Raw genomic sequence first — 23,796 nt, forward strand, 5'->3', positions numbered from 1 at the left:
CACAATTAAGTTATTGTTGTCAATTGTGCCTTCTCAACCGCTCAAACCGCAGGCAATACATGGAAGCTGCTACTAAACTAGCAGGGTTTTGATAGTCTGTTCCAGATATGATGATTTCTTCTGTGTTTTAAAAGACTGTGCGGGTAGTTTTGTGCAAAGAAAAGGTGAGAGTTTGCTGAAGCACATAGCTCAGCTTAAGTACAATGTTTGCACAGAGGTAGATGCAGTGGAAAGTTGGTGCATTTAATGCTATTAGACTTTTTAAAAACTGTTTTCCTTAATCTTCATAATTGTAATTTACATGCATTTCTCTGCATGTAAATGTTTAATTTTCTTCTTACCAGAACTGGGCATATAAAATATACTGAAATAGGCTGTAACTTTACTAACTCAAACATAATATGGTAAAAAGTGCTTTTACACTTGCATGATGATCCTGAATTCCTTTAGATTGTTTATTTTCAACATTTTATTTGGATGCGATCCGTTGTTGCTGCTTGGTTCACATGTGTACTTCAGCTGTTTTGTAGCACTGAGTTAAAGCTGCAATTTTAAAGTGTGCTTAACATTGAGAATAGAAGTATTTGAAAAGTAAAATCAGAAGGAAAACTAATTATAGAGTAAATGTTCAAAGAGACTTGTTATCTCTTGGAGTGAGAAAGTGTACAATGATTTTTGAGAAACTGAAATTTGGCATTTCTTTGAATACCCTTTAAAACGTACGGTGGTATTTCAAAGCATTCACTTTGACCTTATTTCACCCTCACTTCTAATTCATATACTAAAGGTGCGTCAGTGAAGGCATGTGTGAATTTTTTTTCACTCTTTTTTAACTAAGGAAAGTTTAGCAATTGAAAAAAAATTACATTAACTTAAAATTTCTGGCATTTTTAGTTATTCTAAATATAGTTTGCTATTTTATTTTGAATTCAGTGCACTAGTGTCCCTTTCAGGTGACCTTCAAGAGAGGGACATAAAGCCTGATGACCCTAAGAATGTACTAGCCTTCTGTCTTCTATATGATTATTTAAAATTTGTTTCAAGTGATCTTTATAAGCAATGTTTATTCCTTTGTGCAAAGCAGGGTGCCAGTGTTGACTGTGCTGGTTTATACCAGTCAACATAGACATATGAGTGAAAGGATTTTTTACTTGTGTCTTCTGTGCTAAACTGGAGACAGGTAAGAGGACTTGTTGACTAGAGACAGCAAGAAAAGAAAATACTGTCTTAATTACCCGAAAGTAGTGGTAGCAGTTAATATTTAGGCACCTCAGAGGAGGAGACAAGTTTAGTCTAGTCATGGCATCCTGTTGTAAACAAACACAGCATTACCTTGTGTGGTGCCCCTTAACTTGATCTGTCTTTCATCGAGCGATAGTTGGATCGCTTGTACTTTTACAGCGCCTTTTTATGTTGACCTAGAAAACATCTAGTGTAGTATGGTTTAGCATACCTCCAAGCTACTAACTACTTTAGAAAACAGCTTGTCTAGTCTGTAGGGGTTTTTTTTTCTCTTTTAGGATGCTGCTGGCTATAAAGTTACAGTGGAGACAATGAGCAAATATTTTTCATTTTTAACCAGTCTTGCACTTCCTGGGTAAATGGCAACTGTAGAATAATGTATGATAAATGACTTAATTAGATTACAAAATTCTTTGGGCAAAACAGAATTAATAGGAGTATAAAACTGGAATATGAGGTCTGTCATTGCGCAGTTTGATATGCAGTGGTTTTTTTAGGTGGTGGTTTGCTTTAACTTCATGATTTTAAGGAGACTTTTTTGAAAGTATCAGCAAAAACTAAATATGAGTGCTAGTAACTGTTGATACAGAAGTTGGTTATTCTTCACCTGCTATTTTATGTTAATGTTAATTACAGCTTGTCCTCGTAGGTTAGATGCATTTCAAAGAATAGCTATTTATCAGCTACATAGTCATTGAAGATATTTAATGTTAAAATTATAGACAGCTTAGAGATTTTGTAGAATAACTTGAAACAAAACTTTACCATTTCAGTTGCTAAGCTTTGCTTTTGGAATTTGCAACCTCCTGTTCCACTGTATAGGCTTTTAGACACAACAGTTCATGAATATGATGTAAAATTAGAATGCTGAAGTCAAGCAGAAATGGAAGCCAATCTGTTCATCCATATATGTGTTACACTTTTGTAATTTTATAATTTGTTGAACAAATGACAGATTCTCTTTAAGAGGTTTGTGCTATTAAAACTGGCATCTTAAAATAAAAAATGAGTAATGGTGGTGGATGGTGAAATAACATGTGGCTCAGAATCCGCTCTGAGGCGGGTTGGAATGACTGGGTCTTCTACAGGTTCCAAGAATTATAAGGCAGTGGCTTTTCATATTGGGCCATGTAAGTAAATAATCTGTGTAGGCAATCCCCTGTGGTTTAGAAGAGGTAGTCATTAGAACATAGCACATCAAGTTTCTTGAAAATCTTTAAATAAACCACCAATAGTGAGGTGGGTTGTTCTGTAAAGTGGTAGAATAGGTAGTTCCTCAATTTTCATTTATTGATGAAAATTGAAAAAACATGAGCAAAGTAGGGCTTTGTGGAAAGATCTTTCTCAAAAGAAACATAAAACAATACATAACTGTTGAAATGTTCTCTGTTGCCTTGGGGAGCTAAATTTCTTAGTAGGTATCTGCATAAAATTAAGTAAAATTCCAGTCCATCTTATCCTGATGTTGATTCTAAGACCAAGATCTTTATCAAGTACTTAACACCTATAGGATATATTGAACTGGATATAATGCATTCTATGGGATATATTGAAAAGTCACTGTGTCCACCTTGCTTGTCAATTTATCTGAAACTTTGGAGGAAGAAGAAGCTACCACCTTGACAATTGTACTGGCAACTTAAAGATGTGAACTGAAAGGCTGAGTGCTGTGTTTTAGCCAACATCTAGTGACATCCCTGTCTGTCAGAGTTGGAATATAAGGAGCACCATTATGCATGCTATGTGAGGAAAATATACCTGAAGTTTGAAACAAATTAGAATAAAATGCATGTGTGTACAGTGACATGCTTATACATTTGTAACTCAGTGTTAGCTAAACTGGAAAATGGGTATTTTTTGCTACTTAGAGGCCATATCATCTTACAAAACTATGGAGTTCTGACTTTAAAAACTAGACTTTTTAAAAAGTCAAATAAAAACATGTTGAATGTAATGATTTTTAAAAATGAGCTAAAAAAAAGTCTGGCCTAAGTTTTTAATTAATCTTCTCAATGGTGACAGATCTGTGCTAGCATAATTTTTGATACTTTTAAAGAATTATACCTTTATCTGCTGTGCCTACTGGGTGATTCCTTGGTGTGGTTGTATGCGTCACAACTCAGTGTGAAAATGGAGAGCTACTTGTTTCATGGCCACCTGTTAATGATACTAAATGCTGCTTACACATGCTATTTATGTCAGCTATATGAGAACTATTTCTTCAGCTTCTGCAGTGCCTCACGAGATTGGCTTGCCTTCTGAGTGAAGTAACTTTAGACTTGATCATTTTTACATTCCTTTGTTCCCAAAATGCTACATAAATGCTTGTGGCGTGCTCAAGACAGCAACGAATACAGAGTCTGTAGGTGCTAATGTGTGCTGGGCTGGTGTATATTTGTGATGTGGTGATTCTTTTAGTCATGAAGATAACAGTCTCATTTCTGAGGCAAAACTACTTTCAAAAAATTTAATTGAGGCTGTTGGGTTTACAGCTGTAGTCTCAGAAGAAGGTTGTGTAACAATTAGAGGCTTCGGGCACGAGTGCTTTCCTGTTAACATCAGTTTTCTAATTTAACATAATTTGTAGACCTTTTAACACCACAGGGGGAGGACTCAATATTCATTTTTACATAATACTTTTACATTAGGCACACAAATGCCTTATTAAGGAGCACAAGTGTTTGCTGAGAGGGCCGGAGATGGAATGCAAATCTCATTTTGACTGTAGCTAATAGGTACACTTGTTGCTAGCCTGCTGATAGAATGCCAGTTTTCCAGAGCAGATGCCAGCATTTAAAACAGAATGAAAATATATAGGCTGCCCACTGAGACTTACTAGTTAAGATGAGGTTTTCCATAAATGGTTCACTGCTAGTGGATTACCAGATTTTAAGCTCTAGTCTCTTAAAAAGAAACTGTAAGCAAACTGATAGATTTTTTTGCCACTTCTGTAATGGAGACTTCTGGTTCAAATGTAAAATGTATTGATTGCCTGTGATAGCAGATTCTTTACCTGCTCATGTCTGGTGATAAATCTATTTTTTAAATTATTATTACAGAAAATGTGTACTGTTTCTGTAGAAAAGTTAATATGGTGAAAGTTTGTTACAGCTTACTTGCGTGTATGATTTAAGATGATTTTTAGATGTCAACTCCCTCTGCAGCTAAGTATTGTGATGCAGCGATTCATACATTGAAGAGTTCAGATGTACTTATTTTTCTATTGAAATAAAAGATTTACTGTTATTTCCTCCATTTTAACTAACACTACTAATAGTAGGTGTATGACTGTTGGTGGTGGTGCTAGACAGCCTGAAACAGTCCAGCACATCTTTATATAAAATGTCCTTCAAGTTTTACAGGGCAAGAGGGATAGGAGATTGTGTTCACAATTGTCCAAATCAGATTTTTTCAGGGCATCAGTGGACAAGCAGTTGACAGAATACTTGCTCCAGCTGTTGACTTTGCAGCTCCGTAGCAAGACTGAACTTGGTGACATTTATTGTTTGAGAGGATTCTTCTCGAAGTCAATTTCATCTAGGGCCTGAAAATTGCTTTTTTGTAAACATGAAAGGATAAAAAGCTATTGTAGAGTTTAAGTGGATGTCTGTCTTAGCTGTATGTGTAACTTTTGATGTTGAACTGATAGCCTGTCCTGACAAGGGCTGTTTTCTGTAGGCAAATGTCAGAGTTGCCTTGGGTGTACCTGTCAGTCCCTTGGCTGTGTACAATCAAAATAATCATGCACTAGGAGGAACTTACCAGCTTGTGCCCTGGAAACAGTTGGGAAACAGCATGCACTGGGAAGGAATAGAATAACTGATTTAACCTGTGATCAGAGTATTTTCTGAGGAAGCTGCAAACAACATATATTAGTGACTGGAATACTTAACTTGACATAATTCATAAACTGTAGCCTGTTTGACAACAACTCACAGCTCTAGCAGTCATACTAGCTAGCAGTGACTAATATTTTTCCACTACTTTTGTCTTATCACAAAATGTAGAAGAAGTTGTTCTTCATGGAGTAGATTTTTCTGAAGAATCTTGCTTTTTTCTGTTTTATACTGCTTACCCTTTTCCATTTTTAAATTAGTAGAGCATGTGAAAGAGATTAAAAAATATTTTCACTGGATAAAAAAATGTCATCACTACCAGTGGTAGCAAATCTCAGAAGAAGCCTCACTCTAGAAGCATTTTATAATAGTTTTGTCAGCAAATAAAGCAAGTTACCAATGGATGTGGATGTAATGTACAAAGGTCTTGGGTTCGTGGCTTTGGGGGGCACAGGGAACTGCAGTCTCCTCTTTGGTCCCTACCCAAGTGTTTTCCAAATAAATCAATAAGCTCTTCATACTGCATACTTTTGATATTGAAGCTCTATGTGACTGTAAAGAGGAAAAAGAGTGCAGCCCTGTTTGGAGGTGTTTCTACAGAAATAATGCTTTTGCAATAGCCTCTTCCAGTTCCCAGCAGGACTGCATTATTTACCTATGACAGCTCTACCAAGGTGCAAACTGAGAGAATCCCAGTGTTTCCAAAACCAGAGTTGTAGAAGAACTTGAGTGAGACATCTGCTAGTGCAGCATATATATTACTGAAAGGGAGGAGATTGGTAACTATGCTATAAAGGTTAGGTGTCATGCAGAAAAATGCCAGTTTATCTCAACCTTTACAAACAAGAGAAAATCCGATTTTGACCATTTGAAAGTTTCCCAGTGCTACTTTTGTTTGTGTGATATAACTTGGCTATGGTGGCCATTCACAAATACTTTTAGTTGAATGTGGTTTTAAATTCAATAGCCAAGATGGTATGTATGGAATACATTTCATAATTCCAGGTGGAAGCTTTTGCTGGATGCCACTGCCTACTGTCTCCTCCTACATTAGAACTAACATGCTTTCCCAGACAGATTTGTGTAGGTGGTTTAAATGCTCTTTTGCATTCTCTGCTGCAGTGCTGACACTTCAGTGGCTTTTTCTTGAGGGTCATTTTGGCTATTTCAATTTGGTTTGGTTAAATTAAAGAGGAAAAGTTGTACCATAATTCTTTATGCCTTATAGTAAGACTTTCAAGACTTACTTACAAGTGGTGGCCCTTAGCAAAGCAATTTCATTCAAACTGGATGGGGGTGCAGGGGCTTCTTTCCAAGGCTATCACAAAATTGAGTACTACTACTTAATCTGGTGTCTTAAGACTTAAAATAAGGGGATAAATCAGCTTCATATAGCAAACAGCTTTTAAAAAGCCCATTTCATTTGTTTTACCTCAGAATCAGAAGTCTTCTTTAGACTTCATTTTTGCTGGTTCCTAGGATCCTTCCTTACGTTACTCCTGACTGCTCTAAACATCACTGAATCTCTTTTGATTTGCTTATGGAATTGCTACATGCTCTAACATGTCAGTGATCCCAAAATGGGACAGCGCAGTGTACAGCTTCATCTCCAGAGTAAAGCTGGTTTAGCATTGAGGATTAAGATTTGCACTGAACACAAAACCAGATTACCATGTACATTTGTACAGAAATAGACTTGAGAGTAAATGGCCAAGAATACGCATAAATGAAATGGGAATGATAGTCCATTGAGTGCACAACCTGGTATGCAGGAAGGAGACTCCCACTATATTTTTCTGGTCAGAATCTGAACACAGGATTCCTAACTGGAACATTGACTGCATTGGGAGAATTGCTGACCTCTGCTCTTGTGCATTAACTCAGGTCACATGTATGAAATTGGAAACAGTGTAGGTTAAAGTATCTTTTTTCTTCTAATGGCATGTTGCTAGAACTTTACAGAGAAGTATATTAATTTTTCCATTTCCTCCCCCTCATGTAGCACAAATATTGACAACAGACCAAACTAGATGAAGGAAACTTTCAGAGTTAAGACTAACAGCAAAAGTAAGCTAGGGTAAAACTGCAGCAGGGTTAAAATTAATGGATTTTTATTTCTTACTCTGGAAGGAAAGAGGAGCATGTATGATAAAATTAGTCTCTATAGCCCATCTAAAAACAGCTGCCAGACAGTGAGTGAAGGATAGCAAGCTGAAGTCCAGGATAGAAGGAACCAACTGGGACTAAAATGATTGTTGCCAGAGAAAAGACTTTTACATACAAACCCTGATGACTGGTTTAGCATGGGTTCATTCTCTGTAGGTATCTCTCAAGGTTTGATCATGTTTTATATTTCTGACTAGGCTATGCAAAATGAATCACAATCTTAGCATGTTTTTAAGCCTAATGTAATCTGATTTTAAACAATATTGCTGCTGTACTCCCTGATCTGCCTTATGTTAGCAGCAGAACCGTGTTGCTTCTAAGTGGCACCAACTGTATGAGATTGGATAAACACAAATAGGAGGTTTTAATTTTGTTCTTTAGCTATCTTGATGACCTGAGGCAATTCACTATATTGCTTCACTGTCACTAGTGAAGCAAGTAAATTCTATGTGAGCATGAGGGAAGGAGGAGATGCAAAATTTCATTATTAAAATTTCAGATAAACTTGCTGTTTTCAAGCTGAATTGCAGTGCAATAATTTCATTTTAGAGTAATAGAACTTGGAGGGGGGAAGAACTCAGAAATTTTCTAAGTTGTCCAAGGATCATCTTTCACAGAGGAAAAAATATTACTTAGTATATCAAGCTGAACAGGAAGTGGTACAATCAGTGAACTCTTGCAGTAAAAAATCTCATTAGTTTGGCTGGAAAGCTGCTAATGAGGATGACACAGAAAGCAATAAAAAAGCATCACACTTCAACTTAAATAATTGTAAATGTAAGTGTCTGCCACAAGGTCAAGAGAGCTTATGTTAGACATGTTTCTCTGGGCTTCTGAGGAAAGTTCTGGTAGTAATTTTACTTTATCTGTCTTGAAACAGATTTTTGAAGGCACTTCTGCGTGTTAAAGTATTTGATGTGTTAGAATAGTTTTTTCAAAACTGTTGTCTTTCCTCCAAATGAGAATGAACCCTTTTCTAAATAATAGTAGTGCAAGTCTGTTATGTGATGTTTTTGAGATTTAAATTCCATAAAACTACTGATAATACCAATTGTTTATCCAGAGGGAAATCCTGACTTTCGCTTTGCAGTTAGTTAGATAGTAAGTTAAAGAAGAAATATTTCTGTGATTTTATTGGTCAGACTTAGATTGACAGCAATAACAGAGCAGAGGGATTGGAAGGTAGTCAGGTATTCCTTGTGAGCCTGCTTACTGTTAACATTTTATTACATTCACAATTACTGTTTGACTGATATTCAACACCTTGTATTCATAAGAACTCATAAGAATTTAATACAGGAAAGACTTGTACAAAAAATAATGTTACCCTTTGAATCTCCATGTTGGTTTCCATTTTCTGCTGTGTGTCAGGGAACTTGATGCAGCTATCTGTTTTCATTATTAGGTGGTTGATGAGCTTTATATGCAGGTGGTTGCAGGGATGTTAGGATTTAAAAGGCTGAATAGCATAACTCTGCAGAAAGTCCTCTTAGCTTATTATGCACTTCAGTTCATCCGGGTAAGTTTAGCATAAAGTAGAATATATTAAGAATAGAAGACCTATTCTGTTGAAGAACTAGATTAACTTAAATATTGCACGTCATAAACAATATTGCAACAGACCTTTTTTCTTTTAAGTTAATTAAAATTAGTTAATTAATTAACCAGACTTTTATCTATTTGATAGGCAAATATCTCTTTATACTATTTTCAGTATTTAATGCCTTTTGTTTTAGTGGGGAAGATTGTGGTGCATCACTTAGTAAAATTCTAATGTGAAGTTAGGTGTAAATGTGAAGTAGAATTTTGGGAGTCTTTTTTTAACCCTGTTGTATGCATTCCAATGACATTTCTCTAGTATGGACGTTATCATGGAAATTCCTGTCAAATACTACAGCAAGAGCTGACTGCAAACTCTATAAATATTTTTAATGTTTAGGTTGGGCTTTTTTTTCAGAGAAACAGGCAGAAAAAAATGTTGGTGTCATCAGTATTTCTGAATGAAGTTACCTTATTCTGTAGTCCTGTCAAACAATATAAATACCAATCAGTTCAATCCAGATAGCAATAGGACAAGGGGGAATGATTTTAAACTAAAAGAAGAAAAATTCTTTACTGTGAGAGTGGTGAGGCACTGGTACAGGCAGTCCAGAGAAGTTGTGGATCCAGCATCCCTGGAAGTGTTCAAGACTAGGTTGAATGGGACCCTGAGCAACCTGATCTAGTGGGTGGCATACCTGCCCACAGCAGGAGGGATTGGAACTAGATGTTCCTTCCAACCCAAGTTCATGTCTTGATCTCAAAGATGTCTAGAAGACTGTTACATTCACAAACATATTTACCTTGCTTTCTTTTCCAGCAAGTGAGGTTTTACTCACTTGCGTTTGAATCCACATATTCAACCCCTTCACGGGGCTCAGTATTTCTGCTTGGCAGTTGCTACACACAAATGTTAGATCTAGACATTAGAGCACACATTATTAAAATACCTGCAAACAAGATTTTTCCTTGTTATTTCAGAAATATATCTTGTAGTTGAATAATAGTATCATAGCATCAGCTCTTACAGATACTAGAGAAGGAAAAGCCCACCCTTTTAAAATTTCCACTGTCTTCATTTTTTGCTTATAACAAAGTTAACTGCTGAATGCAACTCATCAGGTGGTAGATATAGGAAAATTCTAGCTTGAAGAATTAATTTCTCTCTTTGGAATACAGTATGTCCATGTTCTCTGGTATATACTAGTATATTACTGTATTGTAATTATAATATTGATTTTATGCCATTACTATAAACAACTGGTGAAAGAATGGTTGGAAAAGGATCTGGAAAGTTGGAAAACTAATATTAGAAGTTTTGCCCTTTGAATAGTGACCTCAATGAGATAAAAACTTCCATATCCTCTGCTGTGAAAATCAAGGCAAATAATGCCTAGTAATGTTGGGTAGCTGTGGACAGTCCTTACAATTGTGTGCTAAGAATGAAAACTGGTTGTGTATTAAAGGTTTTCTTGAATTCTTTTATAGACAAGCATCTATAGAAGTTTTTTTACATTACTGCAAACAAGACGTTTTCAAGGAATCCTCACTTCCAGTCTGTTATATAAAACCTAAACTGCAGTGGCAACTTTGCAGTTCACTTACAGGTCCTGGGCTTAGTATATATACTTGTTGCAAAGGTTAATGCTCCCTTCAGTCCTGATACTGTGGTACACATCTGTTTGAGATATTTACAAGCTTATACAGCTGTTTTCCTTAACTCCAAGCATGCTGTTGTTGGTACTCTTTCTCAGCAAGTTGCAGGGAAAATTTTCACTGACCAAACGAGTCTCTTTTTTTGAGTTTAGTTTACTGGTACAAGTGTTAAAACTTTTAACTTAAAACCACAGGAAAGCGTAGGTCACTTTCTAAATGTTAAATTGACCACTGAAATGGAGTAGTTCTACAAAAAGATTAATGAACTGTTCCTGCAGATTTTCCAGTCAAAGATTTGATGTTAGCAGACTTCTGGCAGTTCTTGTTAATGAGGGAATTTCCCATTTAAAATTATAATTAATTTTAGAACAGACTAATCTCACACAATTAGTGCATTTTGATTGTCCTGAAATAACAGAACTGACTCCATCAGCTATGCAATATGTGCCTCTACAGAAGTAGCTAGCACCTGAACAGAAAATAGTGAAGTTTTTAGAGCCCTTTCAGTATCACACACTCCTTCATTAGAGCACTTACAGCAGAGCAGCCTCAGTTGTAAAAGGAGCCTTTTGGAATTCAGACTGTGAGAAGAATCTTTGGCTCTTCTCGGGAAGGTGAGAAGAGGGAGGAGATGCAATATCAACTTTATAGTGCCTTAGTTTGGAGCTAATGATTTTGGACAACATGCTTCTTTTTTCAGTACAGTTCCTATCCCTGTGTTGACTGACATTAGCAGCACAATTCAATTGTCCCATTCCAAGTTGCTGGTGGCATTTTAGAAGCATTAGCATGCTCAGAACCTCCACATGGCAGATGCAGTGAGAGCTGTGCTCAGAGCCTGCTGGATAGCACAAGGAATGTTCAAGGGCATTTTGTTTCGTGCCCTAGATGGTATTCTCACCAGATATCTATATGTAGGCACCAAATAATTCTAGCAGAAATGATTGTGATCATACAATGCAAATAAAGCCTTTTTATAGTTTCTTGTTTTGCCAACTTTGAGAAAGCAGCCTGTAAAAATAGACCTCTTTCAGTATAGGGAGAGTTAATCTGTCTTGCTATGACAGATTTGAAGTCTATATTTGGTCTTAGGATTGAATGAATATTCTTATAGATTAAATATTATATATTTTTATAGTAAGCATGCTGAATTCAAATGTTTCAATGTAATGTTGTATCTTAGAAAAATCATTTTTCTTCAACTATATGTTTGTCATAAGTTCTGAATCAGTTGCTGAACTTCTTCATTATAATCTTTGTCTGTTGTGGACATGTTCCAGACTATAAGACGAAAAATAAATAAAAAACCCTTATAGTATAATTCTTTTAAAAAACTTGTGCTTGGATAGGTCTTACTACAATCCTGAATTGAGATTTCTGTTTGTGTTCAAGAACAGCTTTTAACCTGGACCAATGGAAATAATTTACTGTGTAACTGCAGTATCTAAATTAGTGGTTTCTGAAAAAATATAGTATCCAATGAACAGATGGTTCTGATGATGGCTTTTCTTTTTGTCTTGGGATCTTTTCCAGTGTAGTTTCTACCTTTCCTTTTGAAAACAATTTTTCAGTCTGAGGCTCTAAAATTTCCCTAGCTGTGGATTTTAGAAATGCCTTGCCTGTCTGTACTAAGCTTTCTTAAAATGCTGATCTGCCTCCTGTTATCTGCAACAGGGATGTTAGTAGTGTGTGATTTGCACTTTCCCTTTTCTCGGATGAGGCATTCCTCATCGGGCACCTCTGAAGAGCTGGAACACCTGCTGCTTTATGGCCATTTGAGCAGCTCACATGGGAGTGGTTGTCACAGAATCACAGAATATTCTGGGGAATATTGGAAGGCATCCACAAGGAGCATCAAATCCAACTCTTAGATGAACGACCTGTGCAGGGATAATAACACCATGACCTTGGTGTTACTAGCACCATGCTCTGACCAACTGAGCTAATCTTATGCCAGTCCAGGCAGTTCTTGGAAATGGGAAAAAGGGGAAATAGGGTAACTGGAAGGGCCCTTGTAAGGTGCTGATGGGTAGAGCTGGACTTTTAGAATTAAACAAAGTGTTCACCCCATTATAGATATTATTTGTAGTGCTGGTGGTGATGTTACCTGGAGAATAAAGCATTGCTGTCTTTATATTTCCTAAAATTTTGGAAGTCTGAAGTTGGAAGGGATTTTTGATTCCCTGTAGCACTCTTATTTTAAGCTGCCTCATCAACTGGACTGCTGAATCAATGATAACATATCAAAAATTGTTACTTACAGGATTCTTAGAAAGTGACAGACATTGACTTCTGGTGTCACAGATTCAAAGTAACTTTTTCCTCTATGAAATAAAACTTGTAGCATAGTTAAGGTAATTCTGCAGCTGTGGACAGGAATTCTGGCTCAAATGCAGAGGAGGAGAAGGAAAGGTTAGTTCAGGGGCTTTTTTTTTTTTTTTTTTTTTGCATATGTAGCATTCCAATGAAGGCTCCTTGGCTGGAACTCTACAAATCAAAATCTGTTGACCATAAGCACCTAGTTCTTCCATTCACATAAGGAAGGAATTTAATTGTGGTAGGAGAGCTGGGTATCTTTATAGGCATTATTGGCAAAGGTGATAAGGAGTAAAACAAGGGTTAGGGGTTTTGGAGCAATTTTGGGTCTATTTTCCCCCAGTTCTGGTTGAAAGTGAGAGATTAGATGCAGGGTCTTGAACACATTCCTCACTAGTACAAGTCACCCTATAGCAATGTTTTTACATTTGAATAGTAGTATTGGGAATAAAGACTTTGATTTGGTTTAATTGCTAAGTTTGTGTAGTCTCCTAACTGTTGTTACTTCACCTGTTATCTTTGTTTCTCTGCCCTATTTGACATCCTTTTGGAAACTGAGTACAAGAAATTCTTTACTGAATCTAAATGCTTTTAAATAAAGCATTTTGTTACAGGTCATTTTGGAAGTTTTTTAGTAATATAGTGTATCACTTGAGTGTATTCTTGAGAAACAGATTTCTAAGCTCTCATTTCATAATTGTATGTACTTCACCCAGAAAAATCCCTCTGCAGGCATTGTTTACAAACTTTATAAAATCTATGATTTTTTAGGGTAAAAAGTACCCTAACTTATTAACCATAACTTAATTAAATTGGTTGCTGGCTTTTAACAAAATTATTATATTTATTTCAAAAGCTTGAAGCTGTAAAACTAGAAGTATTTCAAAAGCAAATTCTTTCATAATGTATGTTAATATAGAGGTTGAAAGGTTTTTTCTGAAACAGATAAGAGAACCTGAGTAATTTTAGATGTCCCTAAGAAGCTGTCCAATGTATCAGTCTTGAAACTTGATATGTCGAAGATTGAAGTTGTTTTTATTAAATATTTAACATCCTAGAAGTCTTTCTAAGTGATCTATTTTGGAAATGCTCATTAATTTTTCCAATGTGCTCTTATTCTGTAATACTTTATTCAATTTCTAATCTGAAGTCTTTTTGAAGGTGTGTTAAAACATACAGTACCAAGAGATTTAAGTCATCTGTGGAGGACTATGTGATTTCATGGCACTTGACTGTCAAATGTGTATTTATCTATTTAGGTTCAAACAAAGAAGGAAGAAACTTTGCCACCATCACATAGTCAAAACATTCCAACTTTTTATTTTCCTCGAGGATGTCCTAAGGAAAAAGTGAATATAGATGCTGTGATTGCCAAAATTGAGAAAACTTTTTCTGAATTTCCAAATGAGAGGGCAACATTAGAAGACATGGGTAAGGTTGCAAAGGTGAGAACTTGCTGGCCATCTTCTTTTCCTGCTGTACTCCTGTGGAAAGGAAAGATGAGTTCTGTGTGCTTGGTTTTCTTGCATTTTGTGTTTCCGTCTCCCACACATTCATACTTATTGATATTCTACACTGTTGATAGCACAGTTATGTGGAATTTTCTGCATTAACTGTATATCTAATGACCTTATAAAAGGAAACAAAACATTAAACCAAAACTTTGAACTACTTTCTTTTGCTGCATAAGCAACCAAATACTAAATATAATATTGTGTGCTGTTCTCCATTCCATATTGACCAAGAGACTTAAGCCAAAAGCATTGCTAATAAGTGTTTTATTTTCAGATGTTCACACAGGTTGGGGTTTTTTTCTCATTCTACTGAACCTCTGTTGTAAAGACACTGGTGAAGACAGAATGGTTTGGTAACTTGAGATGGTAGCTCTCAAGTTATTCCTGAAGAGCTAATTTAGAGTTATGGCAGAGTGACAAAATACTTAGCTTAGAAAGCAGCAAGTGTGTAAGTTTAAAGACAGTAAGCTAGTTAAAGTAAACTTAAATTTCTATTTTGTTATATTGAATCAATGCTTGAGATCTCACTGCAAGTCTTGGTCTTGGTAATGAGTCTCAGATTCTTATCCACTTATTCCTGTCACTTTGTCCAGGGTGTAGAAAATAGAAGCTGTGACTGCTCACAAGAACAGAACTGGGGTTTTGCCTCACCAAAATGCTTTTACTGCTAAGCTGAATGATTGGATTCCACAGCTTCTTCTAACATAGAAGTGAGGATGCAGGAAAGAGACCCTTCTCTCTCAGCAAGGAAGGTGAAAGGGTCACCTACAATTCAGTGATGAAAGGCACCTTCCTGAAGAATACTGTCTGAGGAGCTATCAAAACCACTTTTTAAAATTTGTTTGAAGTACTAGTTAAACTTTTGCTCCAGTGACCTTACACATCTTGCATTATTCAGTCTATTTGGCAATCCTTGGGGATGCCAACATGTCTGACTGCTCCCAGCTGGAGTCAGTTTTAGGCAAACTGAGCTCTTGGCCATTATGGCTGTGGACACTTGGACTTTAGGTGCATGTATTGGCACTGGAGTTGGGAATGTGTAGCTGTTGAGTACCCTAAAGCAAGATACTGCTGTTTAGGGCAGGCTGGCTGCTGCTTAAAACTGGCTAGAGGATGTGCCATGCACATGCAAGGATGCAGATGAGTTGAGCCATCCTCTGAGCCAGACAAATGTTAATTTTCTCCAATTCAGAAGGTCTGTAAGTGTGCTGTCTTGAGCTTAGCTTAAAGATATCCAGCTCTTGAGCAGAGCTTAAGATGGACTCTGTTCAGCTGCTTGGAGCATGGACAGACAGACAGATGACTCATTGCATCAGTCTATTAGGAATGCTGCAATTTATCCCATGTTTTGCTCTCCATTTTTGGATTTCAGCCTAAAGCAGTTGCTTTAAATGGATTGTTCCAGAAGGTGAAGCTGGTTTCAGAAACAATTTTTTTTAGAAAATCTCTTTCCTAGTGCTTTCTTCTTAACACTTGTAATTTTTGAAGGATCTGTAAATAAGAGTAGCCCTCAGATAAGCAATCAATAAACTGACTTGGTGTATACTTTAATTGCAGGCTTGTGAATGCCCACTTTACTGGAAAGGTCCTTTGTTTTATTGTGCTGGAGGTGAAAGAACAGGATACGTATCAGTTCATAAATTTGTTGCAATGTGGCGGAAGTAAGTAGATTACTTTTTTTTTTTTTTTTTAGAAATACTGCATTTTTCATTAAGATGTGATATTTCAAGCTCTGAATATGATTTTGTCTGTAAAGGGGAATAAAATGCTTTCCCATAATCAACCATTGTCAGCAGACTTGTACATGGGAAAATGTAACTAAATAATACTTTAACACAAACAAATCTTCATTTACAGGGTTTATAGATTTTAAAATGTTTGGTAAATGACTGACAGTTCATGAAAAAAATTAAAACCATGGCCCTTACTTGTAGATGCCAGTTCTGGCCAAAAATGCTTTTTATTTCTAGTTCTTCTCTAATTCTAATTTTAAATTGTCCTTTCATGTAATCGATTGCATGGTGTACCTGCCTCTAACATAAATTTGAGACACTACTTCTTTGATAAGTTCACTTGGAGTGTGGTTTGACATTTGTAATGAACTTTTGAATAAGTATTGTTTCATAGGCCTTGCTCTAGGATGCCTGCATGAGGTAGCATGAGTAATTTTCTGTGTAGAATATTAAATGCTAACATTTACATTTCAGAGTACTTCAGACCTGCTATGATGATGCTGCGAAGTTTGTTCACCTTCTGATGAACCCTGGATGTAACTACTTGGTGCAAGAAGACTTCATTCCTTTTTTACAAGTAAATTGCATCTGAAACTATTTCTGGGAACACAACAAAATGATGAACTGGCAAAGGCCAGAGTTGTTTGAACTAAAAATACTTTTCCATGGTCATCATTAAAGTTTATTGATAATATTTAGTGCAACTTACTTTTCATGGTCCACTAAGATGCTAGTGAGTGACTTGCTTTACAGTTAATCATTTTGTGTAAGGTGAGATCTTTTTTAAGCACCATGGTAAGATTTAAAATTGATTGTAGGAATAGCACATGTATTGGAATCTTTTGTGTTTCAAAAGACAGTTAAAGTTGTTTAAGTCAGGATAGGCCTTTGGAGGGCAAAGGAGAAGTGGGATATAAATTCAAAGCCTAGTAAATCTTTGTTGGAGGAGCAGCAAACACCACCTACAGAAATGACTGAATAAAACCTAAATGGACTTTACTGAATCATAGCCACAGAATTACAGGCTATGACAGTCAGCAGTCAAAATCATCAGCCTATCTAAAATATAGGAAAAATACTAAAATATTTCTAAAATATAGAAAAGCTTTTGTTGATCTGATTTATTTAAAAGATAATTTTATTTTTATAAGGGTTTGTAGTGTTATTTGTCTGAAGCCTTGGTGAAAACAAAGTTGTCAGTAATGATTGTGGTAGTTAATTTTAACTGTTTTGGTTAAGGAAGCAGATGTGCTATTCCTTGCTAATTGTCTTATATGGTCACTAATGAATACTCCTTGAGATATTGTTATTCCATTTTTTTTGTAGGATGTGGTGAATAGTCATCCAGGCCTTTCATTTTTAAAAGAAGCATCTGAATTCCATTCTCGGTATATTACAACAGTAAGTGATTTGTATCTGGAAAAGTTATGTTTTGGTTAACTGAGAAAATCAAAATTAAGATTAGTCAATATGTCTAAGCATCTTTGTCCCTTGGGAAGAGTAGAGTTAGAGTAGGCTGTCAGTCTTCATTTCTATATAACTAAAAATCTTGTGGAAAAAGAGTATTTCTTAAGCATGATAGTTCTTAATATTTGTAAGGAATTACTGAATTTAATACTAGTAAGAGAAACAGTGAACTGTAATAGTGTCAGATAAGTTAATGAACATTAAATGAAGAGCAGGCTGTTATCTTAAACACTAGATTGTGGCTGTAGACTGCATTCATTAGAATCTTGATCTTAGTCTGGGATTAATTAAATGAAATCTTGAATGAAACATCTATATTAATATGATTATGTTCTGTATTAAGTGAAATCATGATAATATTGAAGCTGCTTGCCACTTTTCTCTCTGGGGACTTTTCTTCCAAGGAAAATTTTATACATGAAAAGTTTCATTTCTGTCTTCCCAGGGTTATGTGACTGAAGTACTTGTTCTGTACCCAAGGGAAAAATCAGTGACATTAAAGTTTCTCAACTGTAGACTAGACAGTTGATTTCACTGAAGTCTCAAAAGATTAAAATTCTTCAGAATGACATTAACTTTCTTTGTGCATGTGAAAACTAGCTTAATGAATATTCTCAAAAAAAAAAAAAAAAAAAAAAAAAAAAAAAAAAAAAAAAACATGCAGTGTTGATTATCTTTTATCCATCTTATACTTTGACCCAGGTTAAAATTGTGAAGGTTTTTTTTGAGAGCATTTGGGTTTTGCTTGTTACATCCTTCTTACAGAGACCTGCTGGCCTATCGAGTATGTCCTACTGCATTAGGTTTTGCTTCTTGTTATAATGATTACCTGAGCTCACAGGACTTTGTTGTCAGTTGTGATTGAAGGAATTGTTCTGCCTGTGAGTTGATTTGTTTCTTAATGGATTCTTGGTCATATCAAAGCCTGCTCTGGTTAAAATTGTGAAAGCTTGCTGCTTGTCTTGAAAAACAGTAGGAAAGAAAAGGTCCTGCCATTTCCAGTTACTTTGGAGAAACAGCTTATTTGAGTAGTTCTGAGTCTAGCAATATTGAATAAATTAGTACTGGAAGTATTTTATTGACAAAATTTAGTGTAGTCTTTAACAGAAATTGGTGCTTAATCAAAAATTTGATGTTAAATCAAAAAGTAAACTAGTATGAAAAAATCAACAATATTTGGGATGCCGTTCTGCAGATTAAGAAATGCAAGAGCGCCCTGCCTTTTTCTTGTCATGTTGGAGGATTGCATAACTTGTCACAGAATCACAGAATATTCTGAGTTGGGAGGGACCCACAAGGTTAGAGTCCAACTCTTAAGTGAATGGTCCACATAGGGATCAAACCCACAACCTTGGCACTATTTGCACCCTGCTCTGACCAACGGAGCTTGTTACAGTCTTCTAAAGTTCTGTCCTGCAAGTTAGTAATGATAATAATAGATTATTTTACCTATGATGAAAGAAGCCATTTCATACCTGTATTCAATTACCTTAACCTTGCTACATGAAGTTTTATCTAAAAGGTATTTCCAGTTGCAAACCAAATGAGCCATTCTTCTGCTGGGTTTTTGTATATACCTACAAATATGCATGTGTGTTTGCATGTACTTTACACACATCTCTAGCCATGAAAGCAATCTGTTCTGTCTGCTAAGATAAGATATAGGTTTGTTGGTTAGTCTAGTGGTCAGGTCAGTTACATATGGCCAAGATAGGGCTGAAATAAGTTTAAAATGTTTGCTGTGACAAATGAGATACTGTGTTTATTCTGCCAGCATGTTAGATGCATACCTGAACTATGAGTTCTTGAAATTATAGTCTCTGTATTGCACTGTTTCTTCTCCCTTCTGAAAAAGCACTCTGCAGAATAAGGCAATTGCAGTAAAGGCAATTCTCTGACAATTTGCTTATACTCTGCATCAGTTGACTTAAGAAAACAGTTTGTCTGTTCCCAGTTGTCTTTACCAAACATTCAATTTTGTTTTTATTTTTAGACCAGTTAAATGTATAACAGATGAGATAATGACATGCAGATGGATTAAGTTGCAAAGCCAAGGCAAAAACCTTTTTAGAAAAAATTGCTTTGTAGTATAAGCCAAAAATGGGCCTTCCCTAAACTCACAATTAGAATTAAGTTAATTAAGTTTCAGAAGCAGGGTAATCTATTCTTCTATCTGCAGTCATTGAACCAGCTGTTCTTGTTTGAAGTAAGAACTGAGGAGCTTGCTGCTCTACAGTTTAAACTTTCTTTCAAAACTTAATCAGTACATTACTCCTCTATTTGTAATTTTAAAATGATTGGCTAAATTAAACTATTGATTTACTGCAATTTAAGTCTGAAGTGATAAAAGCTTACCCTGTAGTTGGGAGGACAAATTAATTGTGGGAAAGGGGTTCCTAAAGAGATGGGGATTTTAGTTAGCAACAGCTCTCTTGCAAATTAAACACTACACATGTAATACTGAGTCTTGCCAATTAACAGATAGAATCAATCACCAGTTGAGCAGTTATAGTTCATAATATGTTTAAGTTTTTTTGTCTGGGTTTTTTTTGGTTTGTTTTGGTTTGTTTAGTGGTGAATGACTTGAAATGTACATCTGGTTGTCTTAAGTCAAACTAATTGAGGTGGATACTGAATTCAGTTAAGTAGCAGAAAAAACATATTTTAAAGTCTTATTTAAAGTCTTTAGTTTGTAAATGAAACCCAAGAAAATTGTACTGAATGCATGAGTTGTCCAAAATAGCCATAGAACCATTAGTTTGGAAAAGACCTATAAGATCATTGACTTGATGTATGTGTAAAATTTATTTAAACAAAAGTGTTGAATGCTCAACTGGATATTTCTGGTTCCAGTATTAGTCATGGTACAAGAACTAGGCATCTTTCTTGCATAGATTTTTTTTTTTTTTTTCCTTCACTTGGAAAATATCAAGGTACTACTTTTAATGCTATTAACAGGGTTATTTTGCAAGGAACTTCCAAACAGAGTGAAGTTAAGTGGGGAAAAACATTCTCTTTGCACCTGCAAGAAGTATTTCTGTCAGATGTATATTTGTTGTGTTTATAGACTTCAGAAGAAGCAACATCTGCTTCAACAGTCCCAATTCTATTTCTTTGAATTCAATTATGAAGTAAAACAGTCTTATAGGAAATTCAGGTCTTTAAATCTGAATAATAAGATACATTAATGGGTTCATTAGATTATATCTGGAAGACTTGAGGTAGTGAAATTGCCACTATACATATTTTGGATAGCATGTGAGTATTCTGAGCATTACTGAGTGAGATAGAGGTACTGCAACATTGAAATAAAACTTATCTAGATGAGTTTAGATGTAAATTTAGAAATGGTTTGGATAGTGGATAATATGATACGAGTAAAGTTCTAACTAATTAGAACAATAGAAATAAGGGAAAGATGGAGCTCTCTAATGCAGCTGTTCTAAGACATATTTGAGAAATATTTGGACAGGTATTTAATTACCATAGCTAAAGTTTTTTTCCATTCTCTTTCTTGCAGGTCATACAGAGAATATTTTATACTGTAAATAGGTCCTGGTCTGGGAAAATAACTTGTAATGAGCTCAGGAAAAGCAACTTTTTGCAGGTATGTAATATCTAAAATTTTGGAGACAGATATTTCTAGAAGTTTTAAAACTGCATTAACTAAAGGCTTAAGGGAGTAATATAAATAGCATTTCTTCCTTTTCAAAAAGTATTGAAGACCCAATTGCATTAATTCTCATATATTAGAATATGTTTAAATGTAACTTTTTATATCTAGAGCTGTATACATGTAAATGTGTGTAGTAGAAGTTGGTCGCATCTACTCATTCTTCTGTGAATGCATTCATGTTCTACTGTGTGTGTTCAGTTTCACTGTCACACTGTATGGTGTGCATTGTCCCTGAAAACAAAAATCGTTCCACTGAAATAGCATTAGATATTAACATGGTTGGGAACTCAGATCGTTCAACAAATAAGTTGTAAGATACAAATAAGTATCTTACAAACTCTTTAATGTGTTCTGTTTATCCTTCTGATAATAGAATGTGGCATTATTGGAAGAGGAACCTGATATTAACCAGCTGACAGAGTACTTCTCATATGAACACTTTTATGTTATCTATTGCAAGTTTTGGGAGCTGGATACAGACCATGACCTGTATATTGATCGGAAGGATTTAGCACGACATAATGATTATGGTATGACAAATGAAGCACCTTTGTTTGCATGTATTAAATGACCTGTCAGCTTTGAGCTGAGGAATTGCTTTAATGCCAAGGCCAGTTTCATGAGTCTGTTGGTGTAGCTGGTCCTGCCAACTTGGTGAACTAAAGCGGGACAAATCATCTGTGATGCTACTTTGCATCTATAAATACCACATTTGAGGAAAACTCTGAATTTGAATTCTGATCTTGACAAAGTAGAGGAAATATCACTTAAGTGTTGGTGTACTATAAATGGTTTTATTTAGCAATTTTGGGTTGTTATCTTGGGAACAATCCATTTTACTGATATTATTCAAGTAGCATTACTTTTATGGCAAAGTATGGAAAGAGTAGAAAAGACATACCTTCAGGTACTTGGCTTATTTTGGAGTTTTGCTAACTCAGCTGCAGTGTGATTTAATACTATTTACCACTAGTTAGCAGGTTTACATTTGCTGCATGTATAATCTGCAATGACTGTGATTCTTAGTCTTGTATGCTTGTTCCTATTTTAAATATTCTTGTAGCTTGTATGAAACTTTAGGAGCTCTTTTTAGATGCCTCATGCCCATCTTAATAGTGTTCCTTTCAGGACTGGAAAGCTTACTTAAGCACAAAGTGATTATGGAGTATTCTCACGTTAAAAAGGATAAACACAATTAATTCTGATTGCTTCTGAAAATTTGCCTGCTAAGGTTTGACTATGCTTTAGCATAGTGAGTAAAGAAAATTGCTTTTATCTGAGTGGCTGCTCAATTAAGTTAACACATTTTTAGAAAGAAAGCACAACTAATACAGTGCTACCTGCAATTCAGTTTTGCAAATTCTTAATGATAAATTGAATATCCTTTACAAAGGTAGTGCTCAGTCCAGACATGTCTCTAAAATCCCTGAAATGCTTTCAGAATAGAAGCATGGGTCAAAACCATGTCAAAAATAGACCCCTGTCCGAATCAGTGAGGTATGTTTATTATGTGTGATTGTACCAGTTCTGTTTTGGCTCTTTGCCAAGGTCATGTAAAACTTAATGCCACTGGAAAACATGATTTACTTGTCAAAAAAGTGGGAAATGCAGTTTTATTAATCAGCCAATTTTATTACTTGTATTGCAATTTTATTGCTATTTCTGCATTAAGTTTGAATTCAAAGCTGGGTGGTTGTAGTTTTGCTTTGGAGACTTTGTGTTAAGTGATCTGCTCTAAAAGGACTCAAAGTGATTAATGAGCACTACACTTGATCTGTGAATATAAGAGGAGAGTTCCAGTAAACTCTTCAACAACACAATACAAAGCAAAAATAACTTGCTTAGAGTTAACACTGTTTCAAACCTTTCTCCACAGCAATTTCAAATAGGATGATAGAGCGCATCTTCTCAGGAGCAGTAACAAGGTACTTACTTTGTATGCTGATCTAAATAAAATTTAATTTGTTTGTTTAATTGTGTAGTACTCCAGGGGAAAAAGATGGCTCCCCCTCACAAAGGGGCAGTCAATTTCAAGATTTAGTATAGTAGTTTTAAACTCTAGTAGTATTAGAGTGGTCTTGGAACTTTTGGCACACTTCAATCTTCATTCTCTTTACCTATATGAACATTGGCCACTGGATATTGTACGACTTAGCAGGACTAGGAATGAAGAAGGAAGAGATGTTAGTATCATTCTTTTTCCATCCCTCAAACCTGTAAAATGTTCAAGGGGAACTGAGCTTTTAAGTACTAACTGTAAAATCAATGCTTATTGCATCAATAAATTTACAAAAATGCCTCCAGTTGAGTTAATTCACATTTTTGACAGCCATTCTTCATTCCTCCCCTTGGGATTGACTTCCTCTTTTGTATTTCTGGCATTTTATTAATTTTTGAAATGCTTCCTAGCACAGTATCTGAGAAAACAACTGATAAATAGAAATAAAATCAGAAATTAGAGACTTAGCAGGCATTTAGAGCTTACTCCTTTATCTGTGTTTCTTGGGCAAGACAAAACATATAGTATATTATCCCAGTCATCTTGAAGATAAAACAGCAAAATATGATTTTCATTATTGAAATGTAATGTGTCTAGGAACTGCCTACCTGACTTTTAACTAGACAGGTTGACTATGTGCAACTCGGTTGCT

The 23,796-nt window shown here is 35.5% G+C and overlaps 1 protein-coding gene across 3 annotated transcripts in view; it reads left to right on the plus strand.

The window, feature by feature from the left end:
- The window catches only part of PPP2R3B (protein phosphatase 2 regulatory subunit B''beta), a 46,152-nt gene that overhangs the window by 15,538 nt on the left and 6,818 nt on the right, over positions 1–23,796 (plus strand). For all 3 annotated transcript variants that reach the window (XM_056488622.1, XM_056488703.1, XM_056488789.1), the window contains 7 exons: positions 14,015–14,200; positions 15,827–15,930; positions 16,477–16,579; positions 17,329–17,403; positions 20,990–21,076; positions 21,519–21,675; positions 23,022–23,070. In XM_056488622.1, coding sequence (XP_056344597.1) covers positions 14,015–14,200; positions 15,827–15,930; positions 16,477–16,579; positions 17,329–17,403; positions 20,990–21,076; positions 21,519–21,675; positions 23,022–23,070 — 761 coding nt within the window. The remainder of the gene's footprint in view (positions 1–14,014; positions 14,201–15,826; positions 15,931–16,476; positions 16,580–17,328; positions 17,404–20,989; positions 21,077–21,518; positions 21,676–23,021; positions 23,071–23,796) is intronic.

Source organism: Oenanthe melanoleuca, chromosome 1, assembly GCF_029582105.1.
Source record: "Oenanthe melanoleuca isolate GR-GAL-2019-014 chromosome 1, OMel1.0, whole genome shotgun sequence".
Taxonomy (NCBI): Eukaryota; Metazoa; Chordata; class Aves; order Passeriformes; family Muscicapidae; genus Oenanthe; species Oenanthe melanoleuca.